At 49.9% G+C, this 17,874-nt stretch overlaps 2 protein-coding genes across 2 annotated transcripts; one reads left to right on the plus strand and one right to left on the minus strand.

Annotated features, from left to right (window-relative positions):
• The first annotated feature begins 6,668 nt into the window (after window positions 1-6,668).
• On the plus strand, window positions 6,669-7,601 carry LOC116500308 (olfactory receptor 14C36-like). The gene has a single exon (XM_032205232.1). It carries the CDS (start codon window positions 6,669-6,671, stop codon window positions 7,599-7,601), a length of 933 nt encoding a protein of 310 aa, XP_032061123.1.
• A 6,405-nt stretch (window positions 7,602-14,006) lies between these two features.
• LOC116500340 (olfactory receptor 14C36-like) lies at window positions 14,007-14,942 on the minus strand. Its single transcript, XM_032205261.1, has one exon. It carries the CDS (start codon window positions 14,940-14,942, stop codon window positions 14,007-14,009), a length of 936 nt encoding a protein of 311 aa, XP_032061152.1.
• Window positions 14,943-17,874: the final 2,932 nt, after the last annotated feature.

The following is a 17,874-nucleotide window of genomic DNA, read 5'->3' on the forward strand; positions in this document are numbered from 1 at the left end:
ACTCATAAGCATGCATTACAGTTTCTCTTGTAGAGAGAGGAACTTTTGGTCTCCCTCCTCAGAGATTTTAACCAAGCCCTTTCCCACACAATCATCATCCTCATCATCCTCCCAGTCAGTCCTCAGGTTGCTTAGAGCTGGTGTGGGAAGGGTGAGAGAGGTGCTGGTGGAGCTGCAGATATCACCACAGGACCTCTCTCAAAGACCTTGGAAAGGCCAGATAAATGAAAAACGTTCCTCAGGATTTCGAAAAGGCAGACGTGAAAGGCATCTTCTACAAGAAGGGTAAACAGAAGGATCCTGGAATCACAGAATCACTGAATGTCCTGAGTTGGTGTCACCACTTGCTCAGTTGTTGTCTGTCTGTAGCCCACATACCCGGCCTCTCAAAGGATGGCCCAAGATCAAAATACCCAAATCCCTGGTCCAGACACCACCCCCTCAGCCAGTCATTTACCTGTCCTGTTCTGCTCCTTCTATCTGCATCCCAGTCACCCAGCGGGAGGACAGAGGAGAACACAACCTGCACCGCCGATCCCCTCAACAACCTCCCCAGGGATGCAAAGTCCTTTTTAATATTCTTCATTTTTCTAATAGCAGCATACATGGGGAGGTGCTGGTGTGCATCAGAGAGCAGCAAGGAGGGCGTTGGAGAGGGCCAGGGTGAGGCGGGTGGCAGACCCCCATGCAGGGGCTGGCTGGGGGTCCCCTCTGCTGCAGCCACCGCATGCAGCATGGTAGGAGGAAGGCAGGCAGGGCTCATGGCCACCTTCCTGCGGATGAGCCCTGAACTGGGAAACAAAGTGTTTCCTGCTCTGAAGGCCCAGCAGCTCCTGCTTCAACTCACACCCTGTGGCTTTGGCCTCTCCCTGGGCACCACAGAGCAGAGCCTGGTCCTGGACTCTTCCTGACATCCCTGCAGCTCCTGGCAGGCTGCGGTGAGGTGTCCCTCAGCCTTCCCTCCTGTGCTGCCAGGGCACATGACTGCCTTATTCCCAGCTCACTGCCCACCAACAACATCCAACAAGGCTGCTTCCCAAGCTGGGCCTTGCCCAGGGTTAGTCCTCTGTAGGGGCAGAAAATGTCCCTTGTCCTGGTGACTTTTCGTGGCCTTCCTGTCAATACATACTCTTCTCATCCTTGATCTCTTTTACTGAGTTCAGATGAATAGGAGAACTTTTTGCTACAGATTACTGCAGAAAAAAAACATCAAGTCCCTCAGCCACGTCTGTGCTTTTCCTCTTCATTGCAGCAGGGCTCTTCATCCCACCACCTCTGCTGTACCTGAAGAGAAATTCTGAGAAGAAAGAGTCACAGAAAATGACTACTTTCTAGTTACTTTATATGGTTACTTTATATGGTTAATTAGAAAGAGCTTGCCAGCACCTGTTAGAGGTCTTTTTGTTAAAAAAAAAATATATATATATATAGAAGTGAGATGAAGAAAAATATTTTAATTGGAATACTATTCCAAAGAATGAAAAACAGTTTTGAAATACATGCACATAGGAAAGCACAATGAAAACGAAACTACCTAAGACTAAAGAAACATTACATGCAAGTGCCCCAGCTTCCCTGAGGTAGGTATCTGAGCAAGAGAGTCTGAGTTGAGCTTTGAGGAGAGCCTGAGAAGAGCTTTGACTCAAAACAGAGCACTTTGACTGAAACACAGCACATCTTTACACCTCCTTAGGGTGCACTGTATTCCATCATCCAGGTCACTGACAAATAAGTTGAACAGGACTGGACTCAGTGTAGGTCCCTGGGGGACACTGCTGGCTACAGGCCTCCAACTAGACTCATCTCCACTAAGCACAATCCTCTGAACTCTGCCATCTAGCCAACTCACAATCCACCTCACTGAATACTTGTCCATCCCACACTTCCTGAGCTTATCTTTGAGGATGTTATGGGACACAGTGTTGAAAGCCTTGCTGAAGTCAAAGTAGACAACATCCTCTGCTCTCCCCTCACCCCACCCAGGGAGCCTTGAGACCACAGGTCAGTGTCTGTACTGCCCACAGGTGCCTGCAGTCTTGTATCCTCAACATCCATCTTCTGTATGTAACATTTTTACTTTCTTTTTTTTTTTTTTTTTTTTTCCTCACAGTTTGGGGCCAGCATTGGTACCTGGTACCTGGCAGTGAAAGGCTGTGTTTCACACTGTTGCGGTTTAACCCAGCCAGCAGCTAAACACCACACAGCCATTCAGTCACCCTCCTCGCTCCGTCTCTAGGATGGAGGAGAGAAACAAGAAAATCAAGCCTGTGGGTTGAGATAGAAACAGTTATCAGGATAGAAAAAAATGATAATAGTACTACTACTAATAATGTGTACAAAACAAGTGATGCGCAATGAAATTGCTCACCACCTGCTGACCCGAACCACCACCTATCCCCGAGCAGCCGCCCCCCTGATCCTGGCTAGACACCCCTATATATTGTTTAGCATGATGTCAGATGGCATGGAATACCCCTTTGGGCAGTTTGGGTCAGCTGTCCTGGGTCTGTCCCCTCCCAGCTCCTGCTGCACCCCCAGCCTGCCCACTAGCAGGACAGAGCAAGAAGCTGAAAAGTCCATGGCTTAGAGTAAGCACTGCTCTGCAACAATTAAAACATCAGTGTGGTATCAACATTATTCTCATCTTAAATCCCAAACACAATACCCTACCAGTTGCTAGGAGGAAAATTAACTCTATCCTAGCTGAAACCAGGACAAGTGAGCAGCTCCTTGGGTGTATTCCTGACACCAGCTTTGCAAGAAGCAGAGATGTGGCAGAGATGCCACTGCAGAGACAACAGGACTTTCACCACGGTACATGAGACCTAAGGGCTTAGTCAAGTACAAGAGCTCAAGAGAACAACATGAAAGCCAAAAGAGAGCAGCAGTGAAAAGGCCACAACCTGCTGCTGGCAATGGCCATGGCTCCAGGGAAGCAGCAGCCCTGACCCAAAGGCAGCAGAAAGGCAGATCCCAGCGGGCAGTGAAGGGCAGTCTCAAGGTCCACTGGGGCTGCTCCTCTGCATGGCAGCAGCTCCAGAGGAGATGGGAAGAGATAGCATCTGAGACCAATTAAGTTCTCGTGGATTCTTTATTCTCTTTATCCACACAGAAAGCCTAGTTCTGTAGGTATATAAGATGATTGGGTGATACATTTAAAAAATAATAATAGACAAAATGCCATGAATAGAATTCAATCAAAATCACAATTTTAAGAGATAATATTAATAATAATAAAAGAATTGCAAGCTAATGTACTAAGAGACTCTTCAGATAACCTGTGTGTCCATTTAATATTATAGGCACACTATTGATGCCAAAGAAACATGTATCCAATGAGTTTCCACAAGGCGTCCTTGAGCTCCTGGTTCCTCATGCTGTAGATGAGGGGGTTCACTGCTGGAGGCACCACCAAGTACAGAAATGACACCACCAAGTCCAGGGATGGGGAAGAGATGGAGGGGGGCTTCAGGTAGGCAACCAAGGCAGTGCTGAGAGTCAGAGAGACCACAGCTAGGTGAGGGAAGCATGTGGAAAAGGCTTTGTGCCTGCCCTGCTCAGAGGGCATCCTCAGTACAGCCCTGAAGATCTGCACATAGGACAACCCAATGAAAACAAAACATGCAAATGCTAAACAGAGACTAACTACAAGAAGTGCAACCTCCCTGAGGTAGGCATCTGAGCAGGAGAGCTTGAGGATCTGGGGGATTTCACAGAAGAACTGGTCCACAGCATTGCCTTGGCAGAGGGACAGGGAAAATGTATTGGCCATGTGCAGGACACCATGGAGAAAGCCACTGCCGCAGGCAGCTGCTGCCATCTGGGCACAAGCTCTGCTCCCCAGGAGGCTCCCATAGTGCAGGGGCTTGCAGATGGCAAGGTAGTGGTCGTAGGCCATGACGGTGTGGAGAAAATACTCTGCTCCAACTAAGAAGAATAAAAAGACCTGTGCAGCACACCCTTGATAGGAGATGGCCCTATTGTCCCAGAGGGCATTGGCCATGGCTTTGGACAGAGTGGTGGAGATGCAGCCCCAGGTCGAGGAGGGCAAGGTTGAGGAGAAAGAAGTACATGGGGGTGTGGAGATGGTGGTCGTAGGCTACGGCGGTGAGAATGAGGCCGTTGCCCAGGAGGGCAGCCAGGTAGATGCCCAGGAAGAGCGCAAAGTGCAGGAGCTGCAGCTCCTGGGTGCCTGTGAATGCCAGCAGGAGGAATTTAGTGATTGAGCTTCTGTTGGACATCTGTTATTTCTGTGATGTGGTCCTGCACAAAGATAAAGAATAGTAATAATGTATACCAGACTTATCAGAGCTGTATATCCCTATACAAACCTCTTGACATTTACAAGGAGAAGAGCCCAGTCCTGCACCAGATGAAGAGGAACCCCACACATCAGGGCAGACTGGGACCTAGCTGAGTGAGCAGTGCCCAGGAGGACGAGGGCCTGGGCACCACAAGGGATGCCATATGAACAGTGGTGTCTGCTCACCAGGAGCCAGGCCAGCTTCCTACAGAGTTGTCTTACAAAGAGTATGGCCACCAAGAAAAATCTGAGTTATCGTACTCAGCTGAAATTCGGTGTGATACCACCCACACAAGGGTGTCCCAGTGAGTAGCTCCACTTTTAGAAGATCTGCAGGAGAGTGCCCATAGAGGTTCTGCCAAGGTAGCGTTCAATGCCTAAAGCACCTGCCCTGTGTACAGGCTGAGACACCTCAGTTTCTCTGGCCCAGTTGCGTAGAGACCCCAAGGAGAGCAAGAGGAGCCTGAGACTGCCTGATGGGTGGTTTTGGAGCTACTGTAGTTTTCTCTACGGAAAATGGCATGAGACAGAAATAATGCCACAAAGTTGACTTCAGGATGTTGAGACTGGACATGAAGAGAAAGAAATCCCCATCTCCTACTGCCCAGGAAGAGCCCTGAGCAAGGTGGGAAGGGAAAGGATCTCCTTTGCCAGGGGCTGGAGGTCCAGGCCTGGTCCCTGTGCTTGGTGAAACACATCCAGTTTTTCTACACATCAGTGTCACCTTCACATTGCCTTTGTCTCCTTGTCCTCACTGCCTCCAGTGTTCTGCTCTAACGAGCTCCAAGGTAGGCTGCGTCAGTGCTGGCCCTCAGGGGGACACTGCAGGAAACTTGCATCTGACTTGGACTTCTGGAGAGATGTCTTCAATTGTGTCTGAGTGCCTGAGGTTTGTGGGCTCATCATCAAAGCCCCCAGAGGAGTGATTGCAGTGCCTTGGGCTGGGCCTATGCTGCTGAGCTGGGCCGGGCTCCTGGGACAGAGAGAGCTCCTGGCAAAAGGGCCGTGGTGCAGAGAGACAGCTGTGCCCAGGAGCAGCTCCTCTGCACAGCGCAGCAGGGCTGGAGGCTCTGACTGCAGCTGGCATGGGGAGAGGAGAAAAGGAGAGGAGGAGAGAGGGCTTGGAGGCAGTTGGGAGTGGGAGGATGCTGAGACCTGCCTGCAGGAGAAATCTGCACAGCCCTTGACAAGGTAAGTGTCTGGCTGCAAGGCCATGCAGCTGCAGGTCCTGAAAGTGTGTCCTCCTGGGTCTTGTTTCTGGGAGGGCAGTGGGCAATGCAGTAGGCTTTGAGAGTCCTGCTGGGTTGCAGTGTGAGGTGAGGAAGTCTGGCAGAAGCCCCATGGAGTGCCCTAAGGCAGGTGCCCCCAGTCAGCCCAGAACACCCTGCCCTGGCTGGCCATGCCGGGCTCTCTGTCAGCTGCCCCATAGCTCCTGCAGCCATGGAGGTGCCCCTTGGCAGGACCCTGTTGGTGGCAGGGTGTTGCAGGGCAGCGCTGAGCACAGCCACGTGGGATGGGGTCTGTGAGCACGGGCAGGGGGAAAGAAGAGGTGGGTACAGAGCAGAAGCTCCTGGCAGGGACAGCTGCATGCAGCAGAGAGAGGGGCAGGCGGCCAGAAGGAGCTGTTGCCAGAAACGCCATGGCAGGGGAGATTCGGGCACCTTGCGGCCATGCCCTGCAGAGCAGACACCTTCCCCTAGAGCAGCCCCTCCCTGGCCTCCTCTCCCCCTGCAACCCATGGGCTGTGGGGCAGGCATGGCCAACATTGCAGGCAGAGCCCAGACGAGGAGACGCTCCCAAGCTCCGTCTGGCTGAGACCTTCACCTGGAGACAAGTTGAACATTCTGTCCAGCTGCACTTGGACTGGGGCTTCTCTGCTCTCAGCTGTCTCCAGATTCTTCTCAGGGAAACACCTGAGAGGGATCGTCCTGCAGCTCACAGAGGGGTGACACAGGGCAGCTCAGAGCAGGACTGATGGACAATGCTGCTCTGCTTGATCTTCACCAAGGGACAGTGCTGTTGCCTCCTTGCACCCAAAGGGTTTCACTATGAATGTACATGAACTGTCAGAGCATTCAACTGTCTCATACATCTCCTAAGCAGTATCAGGGCAACTCTGAAAAAAAAAATAAAATTAAAAAAAAAAAAAAAAAAACAAACAGCAAAATATCTGCAGCTCTGCTCATCATTCAGATGAGTTGTTTGGAACAGCACTGCAAAGCTCATGAGTTTGAACTTGAACAGTAGACTGAACTTGGATTTCCCTCATTCTCCTGTTTCATTTCCAGTTTTCCTCAGATAATTCTGTTATAACATTTTTTCCGTCTCCTCCTCCTCAACAGACAACTGGGTCCAATGTCAGCAAATGCCCAACATCAGCTCTGTGAGTGAGTTCCTCCTGCTGGCATTTGCAGACAAGCGGGAGCTGCAGCTCCCGCACTTCGCGCTCTTCCTGGGCATCTACTTGGCTGCCCTCCTGGGCAACGGCCTCATCCTCAGCGCCGTAGCCTGCGACCACCATCTCCACACCCCCATGTACTTCTTCCTCCTCAACCTCGCCATCCTTGATCTGGGATCCATCTCTACCACTCTGCCCAAAGCCATGGCCAATGCCCTCTGGGACACTAGGGCCATCTCCTATCAAGGATGTGCTGCTCAAGTCTTCTTTTTTGTATTCTTCTTTGGTTCGGAGTTTTATCTCCTCACCGTCATGGCCTACGACCGCTACGTTGCCATCTGCAAGCCCCTGCACTATGGGAGCCTCCTGGGCAGCAGAGCTTGTGCCCAGATGGCAGCAGCTGCCTGGGCCAGTGGCATTCTCGATGCTGTCCTGCACACGGCCAGTACATTTTCCCTGCCCCTCTGCCAAGGCAATGCTGTGGACCAGTTCTTCTGTGAAATCCCCCAGATCCTCAAGCTCTCCTGCTCAGATGCCTACCTCAGGGAAGTTGTGGCACTTGTATTTAGTGTTTCTTTAGGCTGTGGTTGTTTTGTTTTCATTGTGGTGTCCTATGTGCAGATCTTCATGGCCGTGCTGAGGATGCCCTCTGAACAGGGCAGGCACAAAGCCTTTTCCATGTGCCTCCCTCACCTGGCCGTCGTCTCCCTGATGGTCACCACTGTCATGTTTACCTACCTGAAGCCCTCCTCTATCTCTTCCCCATCTCTGGACCTGGTGGTGTCATTTCTGTACTCGGTGGTGCCTCCAGCAGTGAATCCCATCATCTACAGCATGAGGAACCAGGAACTGAAAAATGCACTAAGGAAATTACTTTCATACATACTTAAGCATCAATAATATGCTCATCATCCTAACAGTACTGAGAAAATTTCTCACAAAATGTTTTCTAAAATTGTTTGTTTATTTATTTATTTATTTATTTATTTATTTATCCATGATATTTTTATTTTAAATTAAGGGAATATCTTCTTATCCTTCTACATATTGATTTTTATTTTGACCCAGTCATCTATGGTACTTTAAGAACCAATCTTCCAGTGTAGATAAAGACAATAAAGAAGCCATGGCCATGAGGTATTCACAGCTCTCAGATCCCATCTCATTCTCCCAACAGGGAAGGGGCTCAGGGCTAAAAGCACTGCTGTCAAATTTAGGAACAGCTCTTGTGGCACTTGGTGCTGCCCAACGCTACTCAGTGGGGCAATCTAGAGCTTCACGGACTGGAATCTGGAGCTGCTATGTGCCTAGGCCAGGCCTCTTGTGCTGGCCTGGGGAGCAGGGCTGGCCCTGCGGGAAACAGGCGCTTTGTGCTGGGGATCTCCCAGGCAAGAGAGCAGGGCTACTGCAGTTTCACAGATCTCCATCTCCTGAGCTGTGGCTGGCCCCAGCACAGGGGCGGCTGGGGAGGCCCAGAGCCGCCTTTGTGCCAACAGCTGCGGTGCCTTGCGAGGGGCTGGGGCTGTGGTGGCCATGCCCAGAGCCCTGCAGCAGCCTGTGGTGGGCACTGGCCTGGAGTCAGCCCAGCCTAGGCTACTGGGCTGGGCTGGGCTGGGCTGGGCTGGGTTGGGGAGAGGGCAGGGAGCTGGGGGGAGGTGGGCAGGGGCTGGGCTGGGCTGGGCAGTGCCCGGCAGAGGGCAACAGCAGTGTCAGGGAGCAGTGGCAGCATGCAGGGGAGGGCTCCCAGCAGGGCTTGGTGCTGCAGAGGCAGGGCTGCATGAAGGGAGCCCAGAGCTGCAGGGGCAGGGGACAGGAGGCCGTTCTGGGCCCTTGCTGGCCTGGGCAGATCAGGAAGGGGGCCCAGGGCATTCGTCCCCTCCCCGCAGTCTGCCAGGACCTGCAGGGACATCAGGAAGAGCCCAGGGCCAGGCTCTGCCCCGTGGCCATGAGCCCTTCCTGCCCTCTTCCTGCCACGCTGTGTGAGCTGGCTGCAGCAGAGGGGACCCCCAGCCAGCATCTGCATGGGGCTCTGCCACCCGCCTTTCCCTGGCCTTCTCCAGCACCCTCTTTGCTGCTCTCTGATGCATGCCAGCACCTCCCCATGTGTGCCAGCCAGCACATATGCTGAGGGCCAGTGTGGCTGCTGCAGGTGCAGGGAGCTCTGATAGACTTTTGTATCCTTTTCCAGCATGTCTGAAGTGCCACTTTTCTCAGAAATAGAGTAACTGTGACTTAAAATAGTCATATGAGGCTAATCCATGGCTTCAACCTGTAAACTTAATTCCTACACCTAAATACTACTCAGCACCCTGACAGGAATCCACTACTCTAATGATTGACCTCAAAGTATCCCTCAAAGACAAAACTCAGCCCATAGCCGCTTCCCCTAGCTCTTACTCTCTTAATCACTCTGATCTCATCCCTTTATACTAGCAATAAAAATGGCCTCTTTAACATTAGAGAACTGCTTAAGAGACCTAAACAAAACCCTAAGCCCAAATGAATTTGAGGGGCCATGGATCTGATCAGCTTGTGGGCCACAAGGAGGAGAAGGGTGGGAATGCACTGATGAGCTCAGCTCTGCCTCAGGATCTCCTGCCCCAGCAGGAGGAATGTGACTGTGGCAGTGACTGTGAGGTCACTTCTGTCTCTGCAGTGGATAGGGCAGCAGCAGGAACGTGTCACAGAAAGGGACTGTGAGGTCACTTCTGTCTGTAGCTGGCAGGTCACCCTTGCCTTCTCCCTGGGATCTGGACTTTTGGGCTGACATCTGCCAATGGCCCTGCTAGGCCAGCAGAAGGCACCTGTTTGGCGTGCTGACTGTGGGATACCCTCTGCCTCCATACCCAGAAGGACCCAGACAGAAAGAAGGCCCCCATATGGGTTGTCCTGTCCCTTCTGCTTGAGTCCACGTCTGGCCAGCAGGAGGCACAAGGCTTGGGTGTGTCTAGCCAAGAAGCTGCAAGGCCAGCAGCAGGCCCATGGCTTGAAAGATGCTGGTGAGGTATCTATGATCAGACCCTAGCTTCTTTTTTCAAGGAACAGCTGGTGAGGGTTGATGAGACATTTGTGAAATGATGGAAATGTTGGGATGAGAGCAAGGTGGTGAACAGAGATGGCTGTCTGCAAACTTCCAGGAAGTAGGAAAAAGTGTGGGACAGCATTTGAAATCATGCAGAGAAGGCAGAGGGTGCTGGCAAGAATGGAATTACCCAACAGCCCTGTCCCTTTGGCTAGAGCTTTTGAGAAGACAACATATAGTCATTGCAATGCAGCCTCTTTTCTTCCTTGCAACCCTGTGCAGAGGCAGGGAGGTGTCATACCAGTGTTCTTCTCATGGCATCACACTGTCCACCGCATTCCTCAGACCCCCAAGAAAAGTCCTGAGGCAGACAGGGGGATGCAGGATCTCTCCTCGCAGTGGCTGGGGTCAGGCCTTGGCCCTTTTGCTTCACCAAAACCAAGCAAGACTTTTCTCAGCACAGCGCTTTGCCTATCTGTAATCATGGCCTCCAATTATCTGTCCTAACATGTCCCTGGGGAAGCTTTGTTAGGAACAGCCCTCATTGGGGCCCATTAATACTCCAAGTCACTTCAGCTTTTCCTTTTGCATTTGCTTTTTCGCACAGTTGCATCATTCTGCCCTCAGTACCCAAGTTTCATTGGCTCAGCACCAAAATACTCCATGGAACTCATTAAAACACAGAAACTCCTAAGGAGCCATATCTCTCCCACCATTTTCTTCAAGTCTTCAAGACTTGTTCAGCTAATTGTAGAGCTTTCATTATTCTAGTTAAGGGGGAAGATTTCAAAGAGCATCTAATAAAAATCTTTCTTCATTTTAAAGGCTGAATTTTGTTGTGTTTCAGTTGAGAGCATCATTCTCCTATAGGTATTGGTCTAGAGTTTCCCCTTTGAAGCCCTGCTTAGGTGAGAAGAACAGGGGTTTTCCTATTTCAAAACAAACAACAGGAAATCATGCTGCAATTTGCAAACAAACAAACAAACAAACAAAAACAACAAAAAACAACGTTCAAGTTCCTTATTTTGTTGACTCCAGTGATGTTTACCTTCCCAAAAGGATGACTGTACATGATGTATTTTACAGTGATTAATAGGAAATTTTCAATAATTGTGTTAATATTAATCCATATTATACTAATTCAATGATAAATGTTGAGGGTCTTACTAAGGAAACCATTAGACAGACTGCTGAGAGATGGGTGAGCTTGAACTCACTGAAACTCAAAGCAGCAACTGGGTCACTGAGAGCGGTCTTAATGGTCAAAGAGTAAGGGGAGGGAAAACCAGGAGAACAATGGGAAGTCCAGGTCCAGACAGGCAGATGGAAAGGGGACATTCAGCAGGGTCTGTGTAATCAAGATGGGTTTTGTGCCTGGAAGACGAGGGAGCACACCATGATAGACAAAGCAATGAGAATGCAAGTGCAGGTGATCATCACTATTTCTTCTCCTGCCATTAATATAGACCATGGAAATTAGCATTTCTTCATGAAAGAAAATATACTTCATGTGAGACATTTTACAGAAGGGATTGAATCATCTGAGCTGATGAGTAGTTACTTTATCATTCGAGTACTAAAGAAATAACTGTGTGTTCAGGCAGAGCATTACTGCTTGACCATAAGCATAACCAGGGAAAACCTCCAGTGGCCCCGTTGTGTTTGAGGCACTTCCCTGCACTGGCAGGTGTCAGAAAAGACCTGCAGGAGGCCTGAGCCCTTTGGGAAAATCAGGCGGAGCCAGGTGGAGTTCCCAGGGCACCTCCACTACCAGCCGTGGTCTTTGTCCCTGCAACTGCAACCCAGTGCAACACAGGAAACCCCTTCCAAGACAAACCTCTTCTTCAGTGGGTTGCTGGGACTGACCTAGATTTGAAATGGCCCTTGGAAACCTGAGATACTCTCCCATATTCCTACTAGACACATGAACATCCATTACCTTCCTGGGTCATCTTTAGTTAACTCAGGCTGATAAACTCAAGTATAGCATAATTCAAATGGCTGAGCCAGAACCCATCAGCTTGCCCCACTTTGGAAATGGCCCTCATCCGACTAAGGTTTTGAAAGTGAAAAATTCAAAATGACCTGTGAGGTCAATGCGCAGAGTAAGGGAAGGTCACTCATATTGTGCTGGAGTAGTGTGGTGGTTTTCAGTTCTAGTCAGCTAAACACCACAACCGCTCTCTCACTCCCCCTTCTTAGATGAGGAGGGGAAGAAGTAAAGTAAAGAACAACTTACGGGTTGAGATATGGATAATCTAATTAAAGGGAAATAATAATTATTCTTATTATTATTAAAGAAAGATTATTACGAACTAAACTATTTAACTAAAGGGAAAAAAAGGGAAAGGGAAAAAGGGAAGGGGAAAGGGAAAAAAAGAAAAGAAAAGAAACAAACAAGACAAATAAAGCCTATGTGGAAGTGCAGAGGAAAGAAATTACTCTCTACTTCCCACAAATGTGCAATGCTTGACCACGTCCTTAAAGCAGGGCCTCAACGCACATAGCCGGTGTTCGGGAGGAGGACCGATGTTTTCACAATGAGAGCGCACCCCTCCCTTCTGCTTCCTGTTTCCACCTTTTATTGCTGAACCCAGTACAAGTAGCAGAAGGCAAAAGCATTGCATTGTGCCTCAGAATAATCAAGGAGACCTAATCCAGTTCATCCATGAGAAAAAGCAGAGTGAAGGACGTTGAGTTGTGTCCTAACATGAAGAAGGATTACATCACTGGTGAAGGAACGCTCTTTTTGTGCCACCATCAAATCAAATTACACAAAAACTCTGTCAAATAAAGGTAACCTGTTCCACAGTGGTGCTGTCACACCACAGGACAGAGGAGGGACATTTTTCAGTTTCAGCCTCTTTTTCAGAGAGGCTTTGCCCTCTCTCTGTTCACCACGGCGCAGATCCTGGCCCTGGATTCTCCATGAGCACCTTGCAGGTCCTGGCAGGCTGCAGGGAGGGGACGAATGCCCTGGGCCCCCTTCCTGCTCTGCCCAGACCAGCAAAGGACTTGGTGGCTCCCTATACCTCCTCGATGCCACCACTCCTGTCACGATTCAAACCCAGAAACCTGCTTCTTGACTGGTCAGGGTCTCCAGGGGCACTGGGCATCTACCAGTGATGCCTCAGTGAAGCCCTGACACCCTCACCCAGGACTCTGTGCCCCATGCCCCTGTGTCCAGGTGGAACCCCAGTACAACACCAAGATCTTGAGCCTGATATTCCCTGAGTGTCTTCTGCATTCCAGTTTGGGAAGAAGAGCCCTGAGCACTGTGCAAGTTCCTTTTACTAATAAGATGCCAAAACAGAGACCAGGCGTCATTTAGGAATAAACACATTCCAAGAAAGCCTCTGGGTCACACAGAGGACTGGTCATCTGGAAAAGAGGAATGAAAGCAAACATATAACATCTAACCAGAAACATTTTATTTATTAATTTTTATTAAACATTTTATTTATTAAATTTTAAAGAATGCTATACCTAATCATCACAAAGTGCCTGAGATTAACTTGAGTAAAACTAGAAAAGTGAGATAGCCAATTTATTGCTATGTAAGTATTACCACTAGAATCAGTTTCTTCAGTGTGGCTTTCAGGTCCTGGTTCCTCAAGCTGTAGATGAGGGGGTTCACTGCTGGAGGCACCCCTGAGTAGAGAAATGACACCACCGTGTCCAAGGATGTGGAGAAAATGGAGGAGGGCTTCAGGTACGCAAACATGACAGCACTGACAAACAGGGATACCATGGCCAGGTGAGGGAGGCACATGGAAAAGGCTTTGTGCTGGCCTTACTATAGAGATGAGAGGACTGTCACCTAGATCCACAAGGTCTAATCCAAACTCACTGCTCCTACCTGTGGCAGCTGGGCTCTTGGCCCTGAGCCCCCCTGGATGCTGGGACTGCTCCCGTAGCTCCAGAGGAGATAGGAAGACAAGGAAACTGAGACCAATGAATTTCCGCTGACATCTTTATTGTCTTTAACTACCAAGGAAGCCTGGCTCTGTATGTCCATTAGATGATACAGGAAAAACTAACACAAAATGTAACATTCAGAATGCTGACAACTACATTATTAAAAACAAAATAAAACATTTTTAAAATATTAACAGAGAAAAATAATTTTAAAAATGCTGTATCGTTTTCCCAAATACCCTTCGTTTTCTGTTAGGATTATTATTAATGACAATGTCATGATAACACTAGTAACGATAAAAATGATATGATATAATATGAATCAAAACACTTGCATATTATTAAGAATACATCCTCTGAACACATCACGGATGCTTAAGAAGCATGTACAGAAACAGTTTCCTCACTGCATACTTGAGCTCCTGGTTCCTCATGCTGTAGATGAGGGGGTTCACTGCTGGAGGCACCACCGAATACAGAAGTGCGACCACCAGGTCCAGGGATGGTGAGGAAATGGAGGGGGACTTTAGGTAGGCAAATATGGCAGTGCTGACAAACAGGGAGACCATGGCCAGGTGAGGGAGGCATGTGGAAAAGGCTTTGTGCTGGCCCTGCTCAGAGGGCATCCTCAGCACAGCCCTGAAGATCTGCACATAGGACAGCAAAATGAAAACAAAACAACCAAAGGCCAAGAAAATACTAAACACAAGTGCCCAAACTTCTTTGAGGTAGGCATCTGAGCAGGAGAGCTTGAGGATCTGGGGGATTTCACAGAAGAACTGGTCCACAGCATTGCCTTGGCAGAGGGGCAGGGAAAATGTGTTGGCCGTGTGCAGGACAGCATTGAGAAAGCCACTGCCCCAGGCAGCTGCTGCCATCTGGGCACAAGCTCTGCTGCTCAGGAGGCTCCCATAGTGCAGGGGCTTGCAGATGGCAACGTAGCGGTCATAGGCCATGACAGTGAGGAGGCAATACTCAGCTACAACCAAAAAATCAAAGACAAAGAGTTGGGCAGCACACCCTTCATAGGAGATGGCCCTGTTGTCCCAGAGGGATATGGCCATGGCTTTGGGCAGAGTGGTGGAGATGCAGCCCAGGTCAAGGAGGGCGAGGTTGAGGAGGAAGAAGTACATGGGGGTGTGGAGATGGTGGTTGCAGGCTACGGCGGTGAGAATGAGGCCGTTGCCCAGGAGGGCAGCCAGGTAGATGCCCAGGAAGAGTCCGAAGTGCAGGAGCTGCAGCTCTCGTGTGTCTGCAAATGCCAGCAGGAGGAACTCACTCACAGAGCTGATGTTGGGCATTTGCTGGTTCTGGCCATGGGATTCTCCCAAGGAGAGAAAAGGCAGTAAGAAAATACAACACAATTATCTGATGATATCTGATTCAATTTCAACCTATTAAGCCGACATTACGCTGTTCTCTTTCATGAGCCCTGACTGTTGCTGCCTGAGGGTGTCCCTGGGAGCAGGGGACTCTGCTGTGGGCAGTGTAGTTAACAGTCCTCACCTATTAAAAAAAAAAAAAAAAAAAAAAAAAAAGTAAAAAGGTACATGGGGTATTCTCATATTAATTTAACCCTTCATATGAAGAAATTTTTACTCCCAAATCACCTAACGGCAGAGAAGGGCCGTGGCGATTTCTTTTTCCTATACTGTCATTCCTGCTGCACTACAAGTGAAACCTTGTGGATCCTCAGTGTCACAGATACTATTCCTCTAGTGCATAGTGTACTTCAGAGAGCACAGCTACTCTGTCCATCACGTCTGGTCTGAGCTGCCCTGTGCTGGTGGGAGAGAAGAGCAGTGATTTTCCCAGGTAGGTGTCTGAGCCCTCCCCCACACAGCATTTCTGGCAGCAGCTCCCTCTCACCGCCTGCCCATGGCCCTGCTGGGAACTGGTTCTCTGATCCCACATCTCTTCCCTGTTCATGCTAATAGACCCCATCTCACAAGCTGTGTGCTCAGACTCACTCAGATTCACCTCCACTGCAAGAATCTGAAAGCAGAGAACCCAAAAAAGCCTTCCTCTGCAGACTAATGAAGCCTCAGTCTTCCTCTTGAAATGCCCATTCATAAATGCCATCCTCTAAAGTTTCTCCTAGTCCAAATTACAAGAAGAATGAAACCCACTCTGACAGATGCTATCAGCCATCTGATGTGCCAGCTGTAGAAGACCCCTCTGGCAACCCCACCTGTATTGCCCTGCTGCCAGAGACTCACGGTATCAAGAACCTGCAGATGTGTCCTGCCACACGCTGCCCTCTTTTGTTGTGCTCCTCACTGTCTCAAAGCCCTCTCTCCTTCTCTCCGCTCCCCGTGCAACCTGCAGTCAGAGCCCCCAGCCCTGCTGCGCTGTGCAGAGGAGCTGCTCCTGGGCACAGCTGTCTCTCTGCACCACGGCCCTCTTGCCACGAGCTCTCTCTGTCCCAGGAGCCTGGCCCAGCTCAGCAGCACAGGCCCAGCCCAAGGCATTGGAATCACTCCTCTGGGGGCTTTGATGATGAGCCCATGAACCTCAGGCACTCAGAGACAATTAAAGACATCTCTCCAGAAGTCCAAATCAGATGCAAGTTTCCTGCAGTGTCTCCCTGAGGGCCAGCACTGACACAGACTCCCTTGGAGCTTGTTAGAGCAGAACACTGGAGGCAGTGAGGACAAGGAGACAAAGGCAATATGAAGGTGACACTGAGGTGTAGGAAAACAGGATGTGTGTCACCAAGCACAAGGGTTAGGCCTTGACTCACTACTCAAGGAAGGCATTTCTTTCCCTTGACATCTTGCTAAGGGCTCTTCCTGGGGCAGTAGGAGATGGGGATGTGCATTGCCAAGTGCAGGAGAATGGTACAACCATATGTCAAGGAACATATTCCAAACACTTCTTCCACTCCAGAGCTCTTGTCCCTCTCCTGGCTGTGCCGGCCAGATGGCACAGGGGTGTGAGGACAGGCTCTACCTTACCAACACCGCAGCCTCTGCACTGGGTTGGGTCTGCCCTACCTGCCCATGCCTTCTTCTCCCCCTTGCCCAGCGTGGCAGCTGGTGGTGTCTGATTCTGACAAGGAGTGCTGTGCATGGCGAGTGAAGCAGGAAGAGATGCTCCCTGCCAGACATGCACGATCCATCTGTTGATTTTATCTCCTGGGTATTGAACAGGGAAGACACACACAGAGTCACACAGCCAAACGCCCCTCACTCAACAGAGGGAGCCACTTCCCAGGAACCTTCCTTCTTGGAACCTCGAATGCAGCAGAGCAGGCTCACTGGGAGCTGATGGGCAGAGGAGGCTGCAATGTACAGGACACTCAGCAAGCACACAGCAGGGCTCCAGACAGGGAGAGACAAAAAGGTCCTCTTGGAAACAGGGAATGTAAGGTTTTGCTTGGGAATTATCTGAATTTTGGTCAGACATTGCTCTTAACACTCTGTATTTATTTTTATTTTTTGTTCTCATTTTTTCAGTGTCCATGTCCAGAACCAGCAAATGCCCAACATCAGCTCTGTGAGTGAGTTCCTCCTGCTGGCATTCGCAGACACCCAGGAGCTGCAGCTCCTTCACTTCGGACTCTTCCTGGGCATCTACATGGCTGCCCTCCTGGGCAAGATTATTGCATTTAGCTTTTGTTTAGGTCTTGGCTTTTTTGTTTTCATTGTGTTGTCCTATGCGCAGATCTTCAGGGCCGTGCTGAGGATCCCCTCTGAGCAGGGCCTGCACAAAGCCTTTTCCACATGCCTCCCTCACCTTGTGGTAGTCTCCCTGTTTGTCAGCACTACTGTGTTTGCCGGTGTGAAGTCCACCGCCACCTCCTCCGTATACCTGGACTTTGCAGTGGCAGTTCTGTACTTGGTGGTACCTCCAGCAGTGAACACCCTCATCTACAGCATGAGGAACCAGGAGCTCAAGCATGCACTGAAGAAGTTGTTTCAGTTTTCTTCCAGGAGCAATTAGCTGCTGCTCTGCTGCTGCAATGGGAAAAACTCACCAAAAAAAAAAACACGGTGGGAGACACAGCCTTTCAGTGCCATGTTCCAGGTCTACCAATGCAGCCCCCAAACTGTGAGAAACAAAGTAAAAATGTTATGTACAGAAGGAGAGCAGATGGATCTCAGGATACAGGGCTGCAGGCACCTGTGGGCAGTATGGACACTGACCTGCGGTCTCAAGCCTCCCTGAGTGCCAATAGAAGAAAGAGACCAGTGCCTGTCCTGTGCCACCTCCCTGCCAGCCCTGCCCTTC

Source organism: Aythya fuligula, chromosome 34, assembly GCF_009819795.1.
Source record: "Aythya fuligula isolate bAytFul2 chromosome 34, bAytFul2.pri, whole genome shotgun sequence".
In the NCBI taxonomy this organism is placed as follows: Eukaryota; Metazoa; Chordata; class Aves; order Anseriformes; family Anatidae; genus Aythya; species Aythya fuligula.

Coding starts and splice junctions, on each gene's coding strand:
- LOC116500340 (XM_032205261.1), bottom strand. CDS start 14,942: ATGCCCAACATCAGCTCTGTGAGTGAGTTCCTCCTGCTGGCATTTGCA.
- LOC116500308 (XM_032205232.1), top strand. CDS start 6,669: ATGCCCAACATCAGCTCTGTGAGTGAGTTCCTCCTGCTGGCATTTGCA.